Raw genomic sequence first — 18446 nt, 5'->3', positions numbered from 1 at the left:
CCGTCAGCACTTTCTCATGCCTGCCTGATATATGGAAGTAGACTTTCAGCTTCTATTGTATCTGAATTTGTACTGTTCACCAGGTGCCTTGAAGGCTAAACTGAGGGCTATCCTATAACCACTCTAATCTACAGTAATACCTGGCCTCAGTGAGCTGTTGTAACAGATGCAAAATAAATTAGAGAAAAAGCTCGTAAAGTCTTAAGACTGCTTTTGACCAATTTCACATGAAAGGTTAGTATTTTGTGACGCAGGGTGCTGAATCAGGGACATATTTAGACATGGTTTAATGGGACAATGGTGGTTTAAAGGGACTAAATCAATATGGATTTAGTCAAGAGAAACCTTGCCTCACCATAGAGGCCAACCAAAACCGGGCTTCTCAGTTCAACTGAAACCAAATCAGCAGCCAAAATTTGCTGGTCAGTTTCAGTTGAAACCGAACCCGAAAACAAAAATGACACCTCATCCCCCCCCCCCCCCCCAGCAAACAGCAGGTCTTTCCGGGTTACCAGCACTACCCCCCCACAGAGACTGGGTGCTGCCGCTGCATGAGGGGTTGGTGCCGGTACTACTGGTACTGCCCCACCTCCATAGAGACGTCCTGGACAGGCTGGGCTGGGCCTGCTACCTGCCCCTCTCTGCTGGAGGAGAGCGGGTGCTGCCAAGCCAGCCCCTTGCCCACCCCAGGCCTACTTTAACTTCTTTGGTGGCCTAGTGGCCTCTTCAGAACAGGAGCTATCCCAATTCTCCTGCCCCCTCCGATTCCTCCATCAAGATGGCTGCTGAGAGTTCCCACAGCAACCTTGCAAGATCTGTGGAAGTGTTGTGAGACTGCTGAGGGAACTCTTGGCAGCTATTTTGATAGAGGACTGATGGGGGTAGGCCAGGGTTGGCTGGCTTGGCAGCACCCGCTGTCCTCTTGGGGTGGGGGGTGGCCAGACTGTCTGGGCCAGGCAGTGCTTTTTTTGTGCCGGTACGCAACGGTACGGCGTACCGGCACCTTTTTCTCCTCCTCCCCTCACCTCCCATTACTTCCAGCGATTCTCCGCCTCTCTCATGCCCTCCCATCGACGTGCAGCGATTTTTCCGTCCCTCCCCTGCCCTCACCTCTCTCATATCCAGCGATTCTTCGTCCCTCAGCGTCCTCCTTCACTGCCTGCCAGCCAGTCGGACTCAGAAGCGAACGGTGCAGGCAGCGATTGGCTGGCAGCGTCGTAGCTTCCCTCTGCAAGTCCCGCCTATGCGTAAACAGGAAGTTGTAGGCGGGACATGCAGAGGGAAGCTACGACGCTGCCAGCCAATCGCTGCCTGCACCGTTCGCTTCTGAGTCCGACTGGCTGGCAGGCAGTGAAGGAGGACGCTGAGGGACGAAGAATCGCTGGATATGAGAGAGGTGAGGGCAGGGGAGGGACGGAAAAATCACTGCACGTCGATGGGAGGGCAGGAAAGAGGCAGAGAATCGCTGGAAGTAATGGGAGGGGAGGGCAGGGGAGAGAGAATTGCTGGAAATCAATGGGATGGGAGGGAAGGGCAGGGGAGAGAGAATTGCTGGACATGGGATGGGAGGGAAGGGCAGGGGAGAGAGAATTGCTGGACATGGGAAGGGCAGGGAAGAGAGAATTGCTGGACATGGAATGGGAGGGAAGGGCAGGGGAGAGAGAATTGCTGGACATGGGATGGGAGGGAAGGGCAGGGGAGAGAGAATTGCTGGACATGGGAAGGGCAGGGGAGAGAATTGCTGGACATGGAATGGGAGGGAAGGGCAGGGGAGAGAGAATTGCTGGAAATCAATGGGATGGGAGGGAAGGGCAGGAGAGAGAGAATTGCTGGAAATCAATGGGATGGGAGGGAAGGGCAGGGGAGAGAGAATTGCTGGAAATCAATGGGATGGGAGGGAAGGGCAGGGGAGAGAGAATTGCTGGACATGGGATGGGAGGGAAGGGCAGGGGAGAGAGAATTGCTGGACATGGGAAGGGCAGGGAAGAGAGAATTGCTGGACATGGAATGGGAGGGAAGGGCAGGGGAGAGAGAATTGCTGGAAATCAATGGGATGGGAGGGAAGGGCAGGAGAGAGAGAATTGCTGGAAATCAATGGGATGGGAGGGAAGGGCAGGGGAGAGAGAATTGCTGGAAATCAATGGGATGGGAGGGAAGGGCAGGAGAGAGAGAATTGCTGGAAATCAATGGAATGGGAGGGAAGGGCAGGGGAGAGAGAATTGCTGGACATGGGATGGGAGGGAAGGGCAGAGGAGAGAGAATTGCTGGACATGGGAAGGGCAGGGGAGAGAGAATTGGTGGACATGGGATGGGCTGGGAGGGAAGGGCAAGGGAGAGAGAATTGCTGGACATGGGAAGGGCAGGGGAGAGAGAATTGCTGGACGGGATGGGAGGGAAGGGCAGGGGAAAGAGAATTGCAGGAAATCAATGGGATGGGAGGGAAGGGCAGGGAGAGAGAATTGCTGGACATGGGATGGGAGGGAAGGGCAGGGGAGAGAGAATTGCTGGACATGGGACGGGAGGGAAGGGCAGGGGAGAGAATTGCTGGACATGGGATGGGAGGGAAGGGCAGGGGAGAGAGAATTGCTGGACATTGATGGGAGGGCAGGGATGAGATAATTGCTGGACATGGAGGGGAGGGCAGGGAAGATAGAATTTCTGGACATGGAGGGGAGAGAGGAGAATCGCTGGACGGGGAGGGGAGGACAGGGAAGAGAGAATTGCTGGACATGGAGGGGAGAGAGGAGAATCGCTGGACAGGGAGGGGAGGACAGGGAAGAAAGAATTGCTGGACATGGATGAGAGGGGAGAGAGGAGAAATGCTAGAAATGGATGGAGAGGAGAGCAGGAGATAGAGGAGAATTGCTGGACATGGATGGATGGAGGAGTTGGCTAGGAGAGAGGAGAAATGCTGACTTGGATGGAGGAGAGGGGAGAGAGAATTATTGCTTTATATGGATACAGATGAGGGAAGAGAGATGAGAAATGCTGGACATGGATGGAGGGAAAGAGAGAGGAGAAGTGCTGGACATGAATGGAGGGGAGAAAGAAAAAAGAAGATGCGCATGGATGGAGATGAGGGAAAGGGAAGAGAGGAGAAAAACTGCACATGGATGGAGAAAATAGGCAAAAGCTGGATCCATGTTATACCTCCTCCAGTCAATTCCATGGAGGAGGACCCAGCTTTTACTTATGGATGCAGGGCAACAAAAGAAGAAGAAAGGAGGAAAGTAAAGAAATAAATGGAAAGGAAGCCCTGGAAACGGAGTTAAGAGAACAGATAGAGAGCAGCAGAATCAGAGACTGGGACCAATATGGATAGAAAAACAAAGTCACCAGACAACAAAGGTAGAAAAAAATCATTTTATTTTCATTTTAGTATTTGGAATTTGTCTTATTTTGCACTGGGTATACTGGAGCTGTAACAGCTTACAGAAATTATTTATAATGAAAAAAAAATCACATTATTTTTTCTCCTATACTAGTATAATATTTTCAATGATGTCTGTTTATATGCGCTATGGCTGGTATAAGGGATGTGGCTAATGTGGGTGTGGCTATAATAGGGGCGGTGCCATGTGTGGTGACCCCGGCCACAATGAGTACCGGCACCTTTTTTTCTACAAAAAAAGCACTGGGGCCAGGTCTCTGTGGCAGGGGGGGGGAGGGAGGAAGCAGTGGATAGTGGCAGTGGCAGCGGGGCCGGGGACTGGAGGACTTGATCTGGTGGGGGGGGGGGGGAGGGGAAATTTCCATTTCAGTCAAAAATACACTTGCATTTTTGGCAGAAACCCAAACTTGGATTTCAGGTCACTTTTGGTGCCAAAACCAAAACTGAACCTGAAATTCAGTCGGTCTCTACCTCACCAATCTGCTACATTTTTGTGGAGTCATTAATAAATATGTGGATAAAGGCAAGCTGGTCGATGTAGTATATGTAGATTTTCAGAAAGCTTTTGTCATAGTCCCTGCACGCCATGCACGCTCGTTTTAATGAAACTGGGCTCAGTTTCATTTAAAACGAGTGTGCATGGTGCTGAAAGCAGGACAGGGCACCAGCAATGTAAGACAAGCGGGACAGACGCCTTAGCTGGCGGGGGTTGGGGACCCCTGCCAGCCAAACTGGGGTCCCTGGAGTCAGTCTGAGGGGGCCCAAGCCCCCGTGGCCCCCTGTAGCTACACCACCAGTGCAACAGGCTGTGATCCTGGCAACCTGGGTTCAATTCCCACTGCAGCTCCTTGTGACCTTGGGCAAGTCACCTAACCCTCCATTGCTCCAGGTACAAAAACTTAGATTGTGAACCCTCTAGGGACAGAGAAAGTACCTGCATATAATGTGTACAGTGCTGCGTATGTCTAGTAGAGCTATAGAAATGATTAGTGGTAGTAGTATGCCACATCCCCTCCCAAAAATAGTTTTTAAAAATCAGTGATGCATGGGTTAATTTGCTAAAACAGGCAGAATACTGCAAAATGCTTTAATGTATTTCTGCGGTAGCCTGTTTGCGTGCATTAATTGCGAATTAAGGGCTTACCTCCGAATTCTATATAGTGCGCCTGGAAATCTGTGCGAAAATCCAGGCACATTCTATAACAGCACGCATAACTTAATTGGCTTAACAAGCTAATCAGCATTAATAACACTTAAGCAATAATAAGCACTAATTAGTAATAATTAGAATTGATACGCACAACTCGCTAAGTGTATTCTGTAATGAACAGTGCCTAAATTCTAATGCATGTAGTTCAAAAGGGGCACGGCTGTGGGTGGGGAAATGGGCGTTTCACAGGCATTCCAAAATTTACATGCACAGTTATAGAATATGGCCCAGTGCATGTAAATGTACGTGTAGGGTTTTACACCACATTTTCGTTGGTATAAATTGGAGGTGCATAGTTTTAGGTGCTGGGATATCAACTAAGCGTATTCTATATACCACACCTAAATCTAGGTGCCGCTTATAGAATATACTTAGGCGGAAATGTTTACCGTGTAGATTTGTTAGGCACCTTATATAGAATCTGGCCCTTAATGCCCTTGTGAAGTGGAGGAGTAGCCTAGTGGTTAGTGCAGTGGACTTTGATCCTGGGGAACTAAGTTTGATTCCCAATGCAGCTCCTTGTGACTCTGGGCAAGTCACTTAACCCTCCATTGCCCCTGGTACAAAATAAGTAGCTGAATATATGTAAACCGCTTTGAATGTAGTTGCAAAAACCTCAGAAAGGCAGTATATCAAGTCCCATTTCCCTTTCCCCTTTAGTAAAAGGGCCCCTAAAAGTGGTATATCAAGCTTGGATAAAACAAATAAATACAACAAACCTTCACTGTCTACTGATCTACCTCTGCTGCTTTGTTCTTTTGTATACGCTGTCAGAGGGATGATATTGTTGACCAAGAACCTTAGCTACATCATAGAGCCAGTTCCTGGGAGCCAAACGGAGCACCGGATCTACAGAACTAAACACCTAAAGCTTCAAGGTGGCACTTGTGGGCATGAACATGCTGAAGCTCCTTCACCGGACTGGGCTACTTCATTTGTATCCTCTATGGATTCGGGGCATCACCGAGTGAGTAGCACAGGGGTCCATGCAGTTCTAGAGAAAAGCGACAGGCAGGAAAACATGTAGAGAACTTGGACAGCATGGTCCAGAAGGAGCAGACAGAAAGTCAGTAGAAATTTGAATGAATTGACATCAAGAGGCCTTCTAGCAGCCCGAGTGATTCACTCCAATAATCATTTGGAAGTCTTATTTTGGGGAAAAGAGGGAGGGGAACATTGTGAGCACTATTTTTTATTTGTATATTTTTTTAATTGTCATCTCTCCCTTCCCTACCTGCCAAGAAATTGGTTTTTAATGTGTCATGTAGGTGAAGAGCTATAGCAGTGAGTTTGGGATTCAGGTTCAAATTCCTTCTGTAGTCTTAGTCACCTGGAGTTAATGTCTCTCAACTTGACCCAGAGCCTTGTAAGCACAGGAAATCAATAACCTTCCCTGAAACTCTACACTAGGCATAAGGGCTGAGAAAGAGGACCCCGGTGCTTTGTGTCTGTCCTTTCAGGTGTGTAATTGTTTTATGCTTCTACATGACCTAAAGCTCAGATTTCTTGTATTTTGCTATTATTTTGTTTAATATGTACATCTTATTGGTTTTTCATATTATCTTTTTACTCAGTTAGGAATAGAATACCAATTTATGATATATTTTTTAAACTGCTTTTCAGTATATCTCATACACATTCATTATCTACCATCTACGTAACCACTATAAAAAGATTTTTACATAAACTTCTCTTTATTTACTTTTATATATCCAATAAATTCATATAAATTTGTAGCATATCCTACTTTCCACATCATACCTCATTCATACATACCACACATACCATACTCCTACTTCTACATTACCATAAAACTTCAAGACCGTAGTTCTCACAATCAGATACAGTTATATCTGATACAAATCCTTATTATCTCTTTATACGTTGATTATACACTTAGTGTCTGAATTCTTCAGTGCACACTCTTAACCCAGTCTTCCAGTTCCTTCGTTAATGATGTTTAAATCTGGATATCATGTTATAATCCTTTCACTGTATCCAACAATGTCAATTCCTTCTACTCCACACTGATGTTCCATTCCCAGCTCCAGTCTTGAAATATATAAATGTTCTCGTGAGCTATATCCTTATAGACTCACTATGCTACTATTGTAGCTTGATATATATCTAACTTGTTTCCAAGTTACTCCTTTCCAAATCGCTGCTGTTGCACCCTACGCAATCGATGCGTTTCACCTCTCTGGCATCATCAGGGGTTCAACTTTTGGAGTTCAACTCTGAAGAAAACAGAATAGCTATTCTAAAAACTCTATTAACATATCATCTCTTTTATCATATAATCCTATCATCATATATACCTAAACATACCTTCAAATTTATCAGCACATCTCACAGGTTTAGTACTCCACAGGAGTCTGCACAAAAATGGCGCCGTTCATCCAAAGACACCAGCACATGCGCTGTCTATTTATATTCACACTGACCGATAACTCCTCCCCTCACTCATAAGCCTACCCAATCCACTTCTTTGTTAAGTCCCTTAGGGTATACTGTGCACCATTCATAAATAAATCGTTGTTCCGTGCACATCATTCTCTGCATTAAATTCCCTCCATCTTCTACTCTAAACTGCACTAACACCATGAATCTAAATTGTTCTACCGTGTGTGATGCATTCAACCAATGTTCAACCAAAGGCATATCTCGTTTTTGCAGACGAATATTGCTAAGATGTTGCGCCATTCTTAGCTTAACTTTTTTTATTGTTTGCCCTATGTACCACAATTTACACGGGCACTTCACTGCATACACTACCATCTCTGACTCACAGTCAGTGTTATCTCGCAGATAATATTTCCTAGATTTTAATTGATTTGGAATCAGGATCCACTCAATCTCTAATGCATATGGACAATACACACATCCTTTACATTTGGAGTGCCTTCCCCTTATATTTCTTCCGTCTCTACCCTTTTTCAATAATTCTCCCATATTTCTACCTCTAGTATAGGCATACTTGGGTTTCTCCTCAAAACCTTCCAATATACCCAACATGGACCAATGTTTATTAATAATATCTCTTACTTTAAAAATTCCCGGTCCATTTGGTAACACGCAAGTGATGCGCTGATCCACCCTCTTATTAGATGTCCCTTTTGAAAATAACCACTCACGTTGTACATTATAAGCCCTTTTAACCGCTTGTCGGATTACTTTCTTAGGGTAGCCTCTTTGGGAGAACCTATTTTGCATTTCAAGCGCTTGTTGTTCAAAATCTGCACGCTCAGTGCACCCCCTCCGAACTCTCAAAAACTGACCCACCAGGATACTGTTTTTTAATATTCGCGGATGGAAACTCTCATAATGTAGTAATGAGTTACGGTCTGTAGGTTTACGATGAATTTTAGTTACAAACCTTCCTTGGTAATAATTAATTTGTAAATCCAAAAAACACACCTCTATTCCTCCCACATTACTGGCAAAAGTTATATTATCATCTACTCGATTTAGGTACATGATAAAATCTTGTAATAAAGTTGAATCTCCTTTCCATATTAACAGAATATCATCTATATACCTACGCCACGCTATGATGTGGGGTTTATATATACTATTCTCGACATATAACTCCTCAAACTTAGCCATATAAAGGCATGCTACCATGGGTGCTACAGTAGCACCCATGGCAACACCCTTTATCTGCAAATAAAATTGTTTTTGATAGGAGAAATAATTGTTGAGAATAATTAAAGATGCTAGTTGGTTCAATAGAGTAATGCGCTCCATGGACACATCCAAACAATTCAACGTGTGGTCAATTATTTGTAAGGCACTACATTGAGGAATATTGGTATAAAGAGCATTAACATCCAACGTAACCATTGTTATATTGCTACCCTCTAAAATTTCTAAATTTTCTAATTGTTTTATTATGTCAGTAGAATCTTTAACATAAGATGGAATTTTTTGCACTTCAGAATTCAAGTAAAAATCTAGGTATTGCGACAATGGCTCCCACAGTGACCCTCTACCATTTACTATCGGCCGACCAGGCGGCTCTATGACCTTTTTATGAATCTTTGGTGTAAAGTAGATACTAGGAACTGTGGGATATTGTCTAAATAAATACCTGTACTCCTTACTTGAAACAATGCCCGATTTATTAGCTTCCCTCAGCAAATATTGTACTTTTTGTTGATATTCTTTCGTGGGATCTACCTCCAATTTCTGATAAAATTCCCTATCGTTCAATTGACGTTCTGCTTCCTTATTGTAAAGTTCAATATCTTGAACTACAACTGCACCCCCCTTATCTGCATGGGAAATTACTATTGTTCTATCATTTTGTAGTTCTTTCAACGCCTTCCACATTCCTATGGACATGTTCCCACGTTCTTTTTGTATACGATTTTCAAATGCTTTTACATCTTGTAATACCCATTGCTGAAAACTGCTAATAATTGGGTCTATAGGGCCCAGAGGAACCCACGTAGAGGGAATATGATATTTTTTGGAAAACTATTATCTTCTGGTCCCTCCCATCCAAAATGCTTCCTAAGACGTATTAATCTACGTGGTTATTTTCAGAAGGGACATCTAATAAGAGGGTGGATCAGCGCATCACTTGCGTGTTACCAAATGGACCGGGAATTTTTAAAGTAAGAGATATTATTAATAAACATTGGTCCATGTTGGGTATAGTGGAAGGTTTTGAGGAGAAACCCAGGTATGCCTATACTAGAGATAGAAATATGGGAGAATTATTGAAAAAGGGTAGAGACGGAAGAAATATAAGGGGAAGGCACTCCAAATGTAAAGGATGTGTGTATTGTCCATATGCATTAGAGATTGAGTGGATCCTGATTCCAAATCAATTAAAATCTAGGAAATATTATCTGCGAGATAACACTGACTGAGTCAGAGATGGTAGTGTATGCAGTGAAGTGCCCATGTAAATTGTGGTACATAGGGCAAACAATAAAAAAAGTTAAGCTAAGAATGGCGCAACATCTTAGCAATATTCGTCTGCAAAAACGAGATATGCCTTTGGTTGAACATTGGTTGAATGCATCACACACGGTAGAACAATTTAGATTCATGGTGTTAGTGCAGTTTAGAGTAGAAGATGGAGGGAATTTAATGCAGAGAATGATGTGCACGGAACAACGATTTATTTATGAATGGTGCACAGTATACCCTAAGGGACTTAACAAAGAAGTGGATTGGGTAGGCTTATGAGTGAGGGGAGGAGTTATCGGTCAGTGTGAATATAAATAGACAGCGCATGTGCTGGTGTCTTTGGATGAACGGCGCCATTTTTGTGCAGACTCCTGTGGAGTACTAAACCTGTGAGATGTGCTGATAAATTTGAAGGTATGTTTAGGTATATATGATGATAGGATTATATGATAAAAGAGATGATATGTTAATAGAGTTTTTAGAATAGCTATTCTGTTTTCTTCAGAGTTGAACTCCAAAAGTTGAACCCCTGATGATGCCAGAGAGGTGAAACGCATCGATTGCGTAGGGTGCAACAGCAGCGATTTGGAAAGGAGTAACTTGGAAACAAGTTAGATATATATCAAGCTACAATAGTAGCATAGTGAGTCTATAAGGATATAGCTCACGAGAACATTTATATATTTCAAGACTGGAGCTGGGAATAGAACATCAGTGTGGAGTACAAGGAATTGACATTGTTGGATACAGTGAAAGGATTATAACATGATATCCAGATTTAAACATCATTAACGAAGGAACTGGAAGACTGGGTTAAGAGTGTGCACTGAAGAATTCAGACACTAAGTGTATAATCAACGTATAAAGAGATAATAAGGATTTGTATCAGATATAATTATATCCGATTGTGAGAACTACGGTCTTGAAGTTTTATGGTAATGTAGAAGTAGGAGTATGGTATGTGTGGTATGTATGAATGAGGTATGATGTGGAAAGTAGGATATGCTACAAATTTATATGAATTTATCGGATATATAAAAGTAAATAAAGAGAAGTTTATGTAAAAATCTTTTTATAGTGGTTACGTAGATGGTAGATATGAGAATATAAGGGTAACCCCTAAAAATAAGGAGAGCTCAGATAGTGGAAACTATACACATTCATTATGGATATCCTGAAAACTTGACTGGTTTGTGGCACTCCAGGATTGCAGTTTTTCACCCCTGCATTAGACCATTAAGGTGGCTATTTTAGAAGTACTATTCGCTTTTCGAACATCCATAAACCAGCACTTAGGTGTCTATCATGAATAAATGTCTAAGTTCCAATTATATAAAGCCAGGATACGGGTGTCTAAAACTGAAGAATGTCCAGATGGCAAGGGTGCATGTTATGGGTGGAACGAGGTAGTCGGGAAAAAATAGAGGTTTATTCCAAATTTCAGAAGTAAAATGAACATCTGTGTCCAAAAAGATGTGCGTCAGGAGTTAGACCTGCTCCCTGGGATGTCCAAGTTTCAGAAAATTGATCCTGCTGAGCAGTGCTCAATGGGAGGGACTATGGAGGTCATCTCCTTCATCCCCCAGTGGTTGGTGTCCCCCACCACAAAAGCAAAACTGGCAAGGGATACGAGGTTCATGACAGCTGCGGGAGATATAGACGTCCGTGTTTCTAAAATGGTTGACATAACCGTTTATGTTCCAGCACATAAACATCCATTTCTCCATATGTTTTAGAACAAGCTCTACATCAGCAGATTCTATTTTAGCGGAACTTCAGATGTCCCAACGTAAACTTCTAAATTCTGGTTTGAACATCCTTTTCTCTAAAATGCTGTTCCACACCATCTGATTATATTGATTTTATATCTACCTCTTTGATGGTATGTCCTTAGGCGGTTAATCAAATAAATGTACCTTTGAACCTTTGATTTCCTTGCAGGTTAAGAGGGAAGATTTTCAGAGTATGAAGTATGTGGAACTTTTCTTGGTGGCAGATTATACAGAGGTAAATGGAAAAGTGACAAATTTTCTTTTATTTATTTGCTTATGAGTTTCATGTGGCCATGGGCCTGTTAATTTATGAGTTCTGGTCAATCTGAGATGTGTGTGGATTAGCAGGGAAGGGAACACGGCTGGATTAAAGCATGGGCAAACTAGGCACATGCCTAGGGCACAAATGCTTACGGGGGGCCTGTTAGATGTGCTTCAGTTTTCTGCCTATCTATGTCTTAATCAGACCCTGGTGTGAGTGAGATGCCCAGCTATGGCTGTGTGGATGAGCAGGACTGCCATGGTGTTGTATGGTTCATGTAACCCATGCCCTTGTTATTAAACAACTGGACTCTGTCACAAATAGAAAAAATGGTGGCAAATGCCCTATCAGGTTGGCCCATCTATGCCATATACTAAGCACTACAATTCCTTCCTCTCCCTTAGAAATCCTTTGAGCTTGTTTCATACTTTATTGAATTCAGGTATGGTCCTTGTCTCCACCTCCTCCACTGGGAGGCCATTTCACATGTAACACTGTCAGCCCAGATTAATCCTACCAGGTTTATGTTTTAATAAAAATATATATTAAGTTTGATGGTGGGTCCAGGTTGGATCCAGTATCACTTGGGGACCATTATTGTGAATATGACTGAATGATGTTCCTCTAATCGCACTGAACAAAAGAATGGAACCTCCAAAAGGTCTTGTTCATTGAACTCAAACTTCTTACTGGGTGATATAAATGTAACCCTGTTCCAATGATCACAGACACTTTATTATTTAATACTTTAAATACTAAGAGGGTCTTTCACTAAGGTGCACTGGCGTTTTTAGCGCATGCTAAACGCTAAAGATGCTAATGTATCCCTATGGGCATCTTTAGCATTTAGCACACACCTATTTTTAACGCGTGCTAAAAACACCAGCGTGCCTTAGTAAAAGACCCCCCTCTAGATATTATCTTGTACTTACTCCTTTGCTCAATAGAAAGCCAGTGAAGTTGTTTCATCACAGGTGAAATATGTGTGTACTGAGACCATCCTACCAAAGCTCTGGCTGCTTGTAACACTCCTAGTAAATTCTTGGATAATCCTGCCAAAAGACCATTACAGCAGTCAAAACAAGGGATATTGATACTGTAATTCAGTAGCTCTTTTAAGCGTCTCAACAATCGCAGTTTAAAGAAAAACATCCTTAATAATTTTCTGCACGTGAAATTTTAGAGCGAGAGAAGAATCCAAAATGATTCCTAAATTATGGGCTTTAGTAACTACTAGTAAAAAAGGCCCGTTTCTGTAGGCAAGGAAACGGGCCTTAGGCAGGCAATTCCCGCCCCCCCCCCCCCCCCCCCCCCCCGTGCTACGGCCCCCTCGAACCCCCCCTTCTGCGAACCTGTCGTTCCCCCCCGTGCGAGCGAAAACTGCCGCCACCACCGCCGTGTTGTTCTTCCCTTCCCGTAGGTTCTTCAATCATCTTGTCTGGAAGTTCCTCTGCGTGCGTCTGACGTCAGACGCACGCATGCGTCTGATGTCAGACGCAAGGAGTTAAACTTTCTGAGAAGATGATTGAGGAACCCACCCGAAGGTAGTGCACAACAGCGGCGGGAGAAGGGGTGCGGTTTTCGGCGTTCCGGGGGGGGATTGACAGGTTCGCGGGAGGGGGTGGGTTTCGAGGGGGCCGTAGCGCGGGGGGGGTGACAGCTGATTCCGAGGCAGTAGGAGGAGTAGGGAAACACGCTGCTCGTGTTTCCCTACTCCTCCCCTTGCCTTGGAATCAGCTGTGTTGACGTCAGTGACGTCCGTGCATGTCTGCCTCGCAGACCACTTGCAACCAGGGAGCCACGGTCCCAAGCATAGAACGTTAGAGGTGAGAATTATTATATAGGATGATAATTTAATCACTTCCAAATGTAAAACAAGCAGGAATGTCATCATAAAGATATCCAGAAAACAATAGAATCTGTTTCTTAGCAACATTCAGCTTTCATCAGTGCATTTTTTCTAGCAAAAAAAGGTGCAGGTACTCAAATGCCGGGCCACCATTCAGGGATGGGATGATCACTGAGGGACCCACCCCACAATAGCCTGGCCCCCTGCAATCAGTTACAGAATCTATGACAAGGCAGAATTGGTGGGTAGAGCCTGAGCTCTTTCATTAAAACTTGGGGATTATGGGTCAATTTTAGCAGACAATGGAAAAGGTGCCGGTACTCAGTACTCCCTCAAAGAAAGCCCTGCCTTTCATCCACTAGTCTATTGATGACAAACATAATTTAAGGAACCCAAAAGTATCTTCTACCTAGGAATATTTAACATCTTTTGTAATCCTTCCTTCTCCCTCCCCACTTGGATGTACCTAGTGTGGTCATTGCAGGGACAGTCTTGGGCCAGGGACCATGTACTATAATTCCTACCAGAATTCTGCAATCTCATGGACCTGTGAATGTTGGCTTATAAATAGTATTTTTCTAGTGGGGACTGTATATTCCTGAAGACAGTACACGACCTGGGAACTGTAAGCTGAGGACACTCATTAGATCTTTGCACAGTCCCAGTTGAATTACACAGAGGCACAACTACTTAGACATCATCCGCATTTATCCTAAAATCAAAACCCTGCTGTCTCAAAAGCTATGCAGAATGGACTCCTCCTGTACTTCAGAGCCAGTCTAAACCCAGATGTGGTCACTGCTGTAGTTTGTCTTCTCTTGTGCTCCTCTCTTGCTTCTCCTCGAGACCAGTTTCCCCTGTTGTTCTCCTGTTTCTCCAACTTCTCTTTCCGAAGCAGGGGTTGTGGTCGTTCCCCATTCCAGAACATACCTCTGAGCAAGTGCAGAAGTCTGGCACTTTTTACTACTTCATTCCTCCTTATGGAACAATGGCTGGGCTAGCTGAAGTCTTTGATTCCCTGAAAGAACCTTGTGTTGAGTCTGGGATATCAGAATCCTGAAAGGGCTGGGGTATTATACCAATTCCAGTTTCCTTCTTTAAGGGGTCTCTTCCTACTGTTACCTCGCTGGTTAGGGGAGCCCTCCCTTTCTCCTGGAAACTGTGGGGTATTCTTGGTTTTTAAACCTACATACCATTGCATTGTGGAGGGGGGGGTGGGGATGCTGGAGACCCACCGGACCTCCAGCCCCCCCCCCCCCCTGTCGCTGGGCGGGAGCGTGGGAGACGGTTTGCGCGGTGGCGGCCTCGTTCGGCATGCTGTTTGACAGGTTTGGGCGTTTGACAGCCCAGACCTGTCAAACAAGTGTGGGAGGATTGTGCTGAGCGCATGCTCGGCACAATTCTCCTGCACTTTAAACGTGATAATCAAAGATAATAGCGCTGCTTAGATTCGCATGCATTATCTTTGATCATCAATGCAGAAAAGCCCTGCGCTGTCCCGGCGCTATTTTTAGGGCGCTGTTTGGAACAGCGCAGGGCTTTTGATCATCTGGGCATAAGTGTGTTCAAATTCAGAGGAACCTGTGACTCCTTCCCATCTTACTGTTTGAAAGGAGAAGCAGCACTTTACCATCAAACAAGGGACCTGAGCTCTTTGTGTGCTGTTGAAATAATTGGTCTTCTCCCTGTGTTTAGTTTCAGAAACATAACTATGACTATGAAAGAATGAAGCATAAAATGGTGGAGGTGGCCAATTATATTGACAAGGTGAGAGCTGGGTGCAGGCTTTGGATAAGATCTTGTTGGGGCTGATTCACTGTTATTGTATGTGTCAGAAGTGAAAACGTTCCGGGGCAGTTTTCAGCAATCAGTGCAAAGTGCACGGGTCCTTTGATGCATGGACATTGCACCAGTTCCGAAAAGGAAGGTAGTCGTGCATTTTGCCTTTGAACATTGCCTTCAGACAGTGTACCCACAGAGATTCTGCTTCCGCATTTTCCGTGAGTACTCTTTTCCCTTGAACTTAATGCACATAGGTTTGAACATAATCTATCCATATTATTTAACTGCTATGACCTGAATATGCTCTTGGGACTGCTGAGCAAAAGGTATGCCCAATACTCAATCCTGGGTAAATTATATACTTATTTATTTGCATCATTTTTTTATTTTTTTTTTTATTTTACTTTTATGAAATTTCAATATAATATACAAGTCGAAACACTTGATTGAAATAATAAGGCTGAACAAGAAAATAAACACTTATTTGAAAAAAATTAACTACTGTTAATTCACACATAGTAAAAGAGTGAATTACATTAAACATCAGCCTTATTTTTAAAAGTCCATAATACAGAGAGGCAAGGCATTCAAAAATAGGAGAAATTAGTGGGAATTATAGAACTAAATAAAAAAGGAAAATAGAACAGGTCGACCTAAATGTTGAGGTGGTCGACCTTAGAGATGGGCGACCTCGGTTTTCGCCGATAATGGAAACCGAGGATGCCCATCTCAAAAACGACCAAATACAAGGCATTTGGTCATGAGAGGAGCAAGCATTCATAGTGCACTGGTCCCCCTGACATGCCAGGACACCAACCGGGCACCCTAGGGGGCACTGCAGTGGACTTCACAAATTGCTCCCAGGTGCATAGCTCCCTTACCTTGGGTGCTGAGCCCCCCAATCCCCCACCAAAACCCACTCCCCACAACTGTACAACACTACCATAGCCCTTAGGGATGAAGGGGGGCACCTAGATGTGGGTACAGTGGATTTGTGGTGGGTTTTGGAGGGGTCACATTTACCACCACAAGTGTAACAGGAAGGGGAGGATGGGCCTTGGTCCACCTGCCTGAAGTGCACTGCACCCACTAAAAACTGCTCCATGGACCTGCATACTGCTGTGATGGAGCTGGGTATGACATTTGAGGCTGGCATAGAGGCTGGCAAAAAATGTTTTTAAAATTTTTTTTGGGTGGGAGGGGGTTATTCACCACTGGGGGAGTAAGGGGAGGTCATTCCCGATTCCCTCTGCTGGTCATCTGGTCAGTTCGGGCACCTTTTTGACACTTGGTCATGAAAAAAATGGACCAAGTAAAGTCGGCCAAATGCTCATCAGGGGTGCCCTTCGTTTTTCCATTATCGGCCGAGGATGCCCATCTCTTAAGCACGCCCCAGTTCTGCCTTCGGTACGCTGCCAACACGCCCCCATGAACTTTGGTCATCCCCACGACGGAAAGCAGTTGAGGACGCCCAAAATTGGCTTTCGATTATGCCAATTTGGGTGACCCTCTCCCGATTTGTGTTGGAAGATGGGCGCCCTTCTCTTTCGCAAATGCCCCTGATATCGTGTACTTCATTTATGGCTGATACATGACCATATAGTTGAGGTCATTTGATGGAACAGCTTGAGTAGGTGAAAAGTTGTCACTTTGTACGTTCCACATGTTTGAACTGGAGCTCTTCCCCATGAACTAAGGTCATGCATGAACCACATAAGGGCTTTATTTCAATCCTAAAACATTTCTCATGATATATTAGGGAAGAACTTTGGCTGGTGAGCAGACTTTGGAAGCCCCTGAGGATGGTTGAATGTGGCAGAGTTAGTGAGTGTATCATGGAATGAAGTCAGTCATTCCCTTCTATTTAAGGGCCAAGCTAAGGCAAGAAGCAAGAAAACTGTAGTTTATTTTAATTTATTTGCTTTTTAAAAAATTACTATGACAAGAAACTCAAGAAAATGATCAAAGACAATAAATACAAATGACAACTGTAACTGTTTAAAGGCTACATTGTTTCTTTCATGCCACCTTTCAATCTTCAGTTCTACAGATCTCTGAATATCCGCATTGCCTTGGTTGGCCTGGAAGTCTGGACCAATGGGGATCAGTGTGAAGTGTCTGAAAATCCCTACTCTACACTCTGGTCCTTTCTAGCCTGGAAGCGCAAGCTCTTCACACACAGAAAGCACGACAATGCTCAACTGATCACGTAAGTCTCTTATGTGTACACCACTTGTTCTTTTATAAGGGTAAAAAGAGTAAAGGGATTTGAATTTAAGTCACGCCTTTTTCAGCTACAGTAGCTATTTCTCCCGTCAATGGAGAGCTTACAGACATGAAGTGCAATTCTATAAGTACGTGCTTGCATTTATGTGTCACTTGCACACATAAATGCAGTGAAAAGTGACTGTTAAGTACACAAAGACCCCAACCAGCTTATTTTCGAAAGAGAAGACCAGCTATCTTCCGACACAAATCGGGAGATGGCCGGCCATCTCTCAAGGCTGGTGAAATTGGCATAATCAAAAGCCGATTTTGGCCGGCCTGAACTGCAGTCCATCGCGGAGCTGGCCAAACTTCAAGGGGGCGTGTCGGCAGGTACAGAAGGCGGGACGGGGGCGTGGTACGAGATGGCCGGCTTCGCCCAATAATGGAAAAACGAAAGCTGGCCCTGACGAGCATTTGGCCGACTTTACTTGGTCCCTTTTTTTTCAGGTCCAAGTCCCAAAAAAGTGCCCGAACTGACCAGATGCCCACCGGAGGGAATCGGGGATCACCTCCCCTGACTCCCCCAGTGGTCACTAACCCCCTCCCACCCTCAAAAAAAACAACTTTAAAAACTTTTTTTGCCAGCCTCTATGCCAGCCTCAAATGACATACCCAGCTCCCTGACAGCAGTATGCAGGTCCCTGGAGCAGTTTTTAGTGGGTGCAGTGCACTTCAGGCCAGTGGACCCATGCCTATCCCCCCCCCCCCCCACACCTGTTACACTTGTAAATGTGAGCCCTCCAAACTCCCCCAAAACCCACTGTACCCACATGTAGGTGCACCCCTTCACCTATAAGGGCTATGGTAATGGTGTAGAGTTGTGGGGAGTTGGTTTGGGGGGGGGGGATTTGGGGGGCTCAGCACCCAAGGTAAGGGAGCTATGCACCTGGGAGCTATTTTAATGTTTTTTTTTTTATTTTTAGAAGTGCCCCCTAGGGTGCCCGGTTGGTGTCCTGGCATGTCAGGGGGACCAGTGCACTACAAATGCTGGC

The 18446-nt window shown here is 44.4% G+C and overlaps 1 protein-coding gene across 1 annotated transcript in view; it reads left to right on the top strand.

Annotated features, from left to right (window-relative positions):
* The window catches only part of ADAM19 (ADAM metallopeptidase domain 19), a 112890-nt gene that overhangs the window by 50023 nt on the left and 44421 nt on the right, over nt 1-18446 (top strand). The window contains exons 6-9 of the mRNA XM_030213099.1: nt 5376-5568; nt 11463-11528; nt 15100-15171; nt 17229-17395. Coding sequence (XP_030068959.1) covers nt 5376-5568; nt 11463-11528; nt 15100-15171; nt 17229-17395 — 498 coding nt within the window. The remainder of the gene's footprint in view (nt 1-5375; nt 5569-11462; nt 11529-15099; nt 15172-17228; nt 17396-18446) is intronic.

The sequence above is a fragment of the Microcaecilia unicolor genome, chromosome 8, assembly GCF_901765095.1.
Source record: "Microcaecilia unicolor chromosome 8, aMicUni1.1, whole genome shotgun sequence".
In the NCBI taxonomy this organism is placed as follows: Eukaryota; Metazoa; Chordata; class Amphibia; order Gymnophiona; family Siphonopidae; genus Microcaecilia; species Microcaecilia unicolor.
Note: the sequence above shows the minus strand (reverse complement) of the source record. Positions and strands in the feature narration are given on the sequence as shown.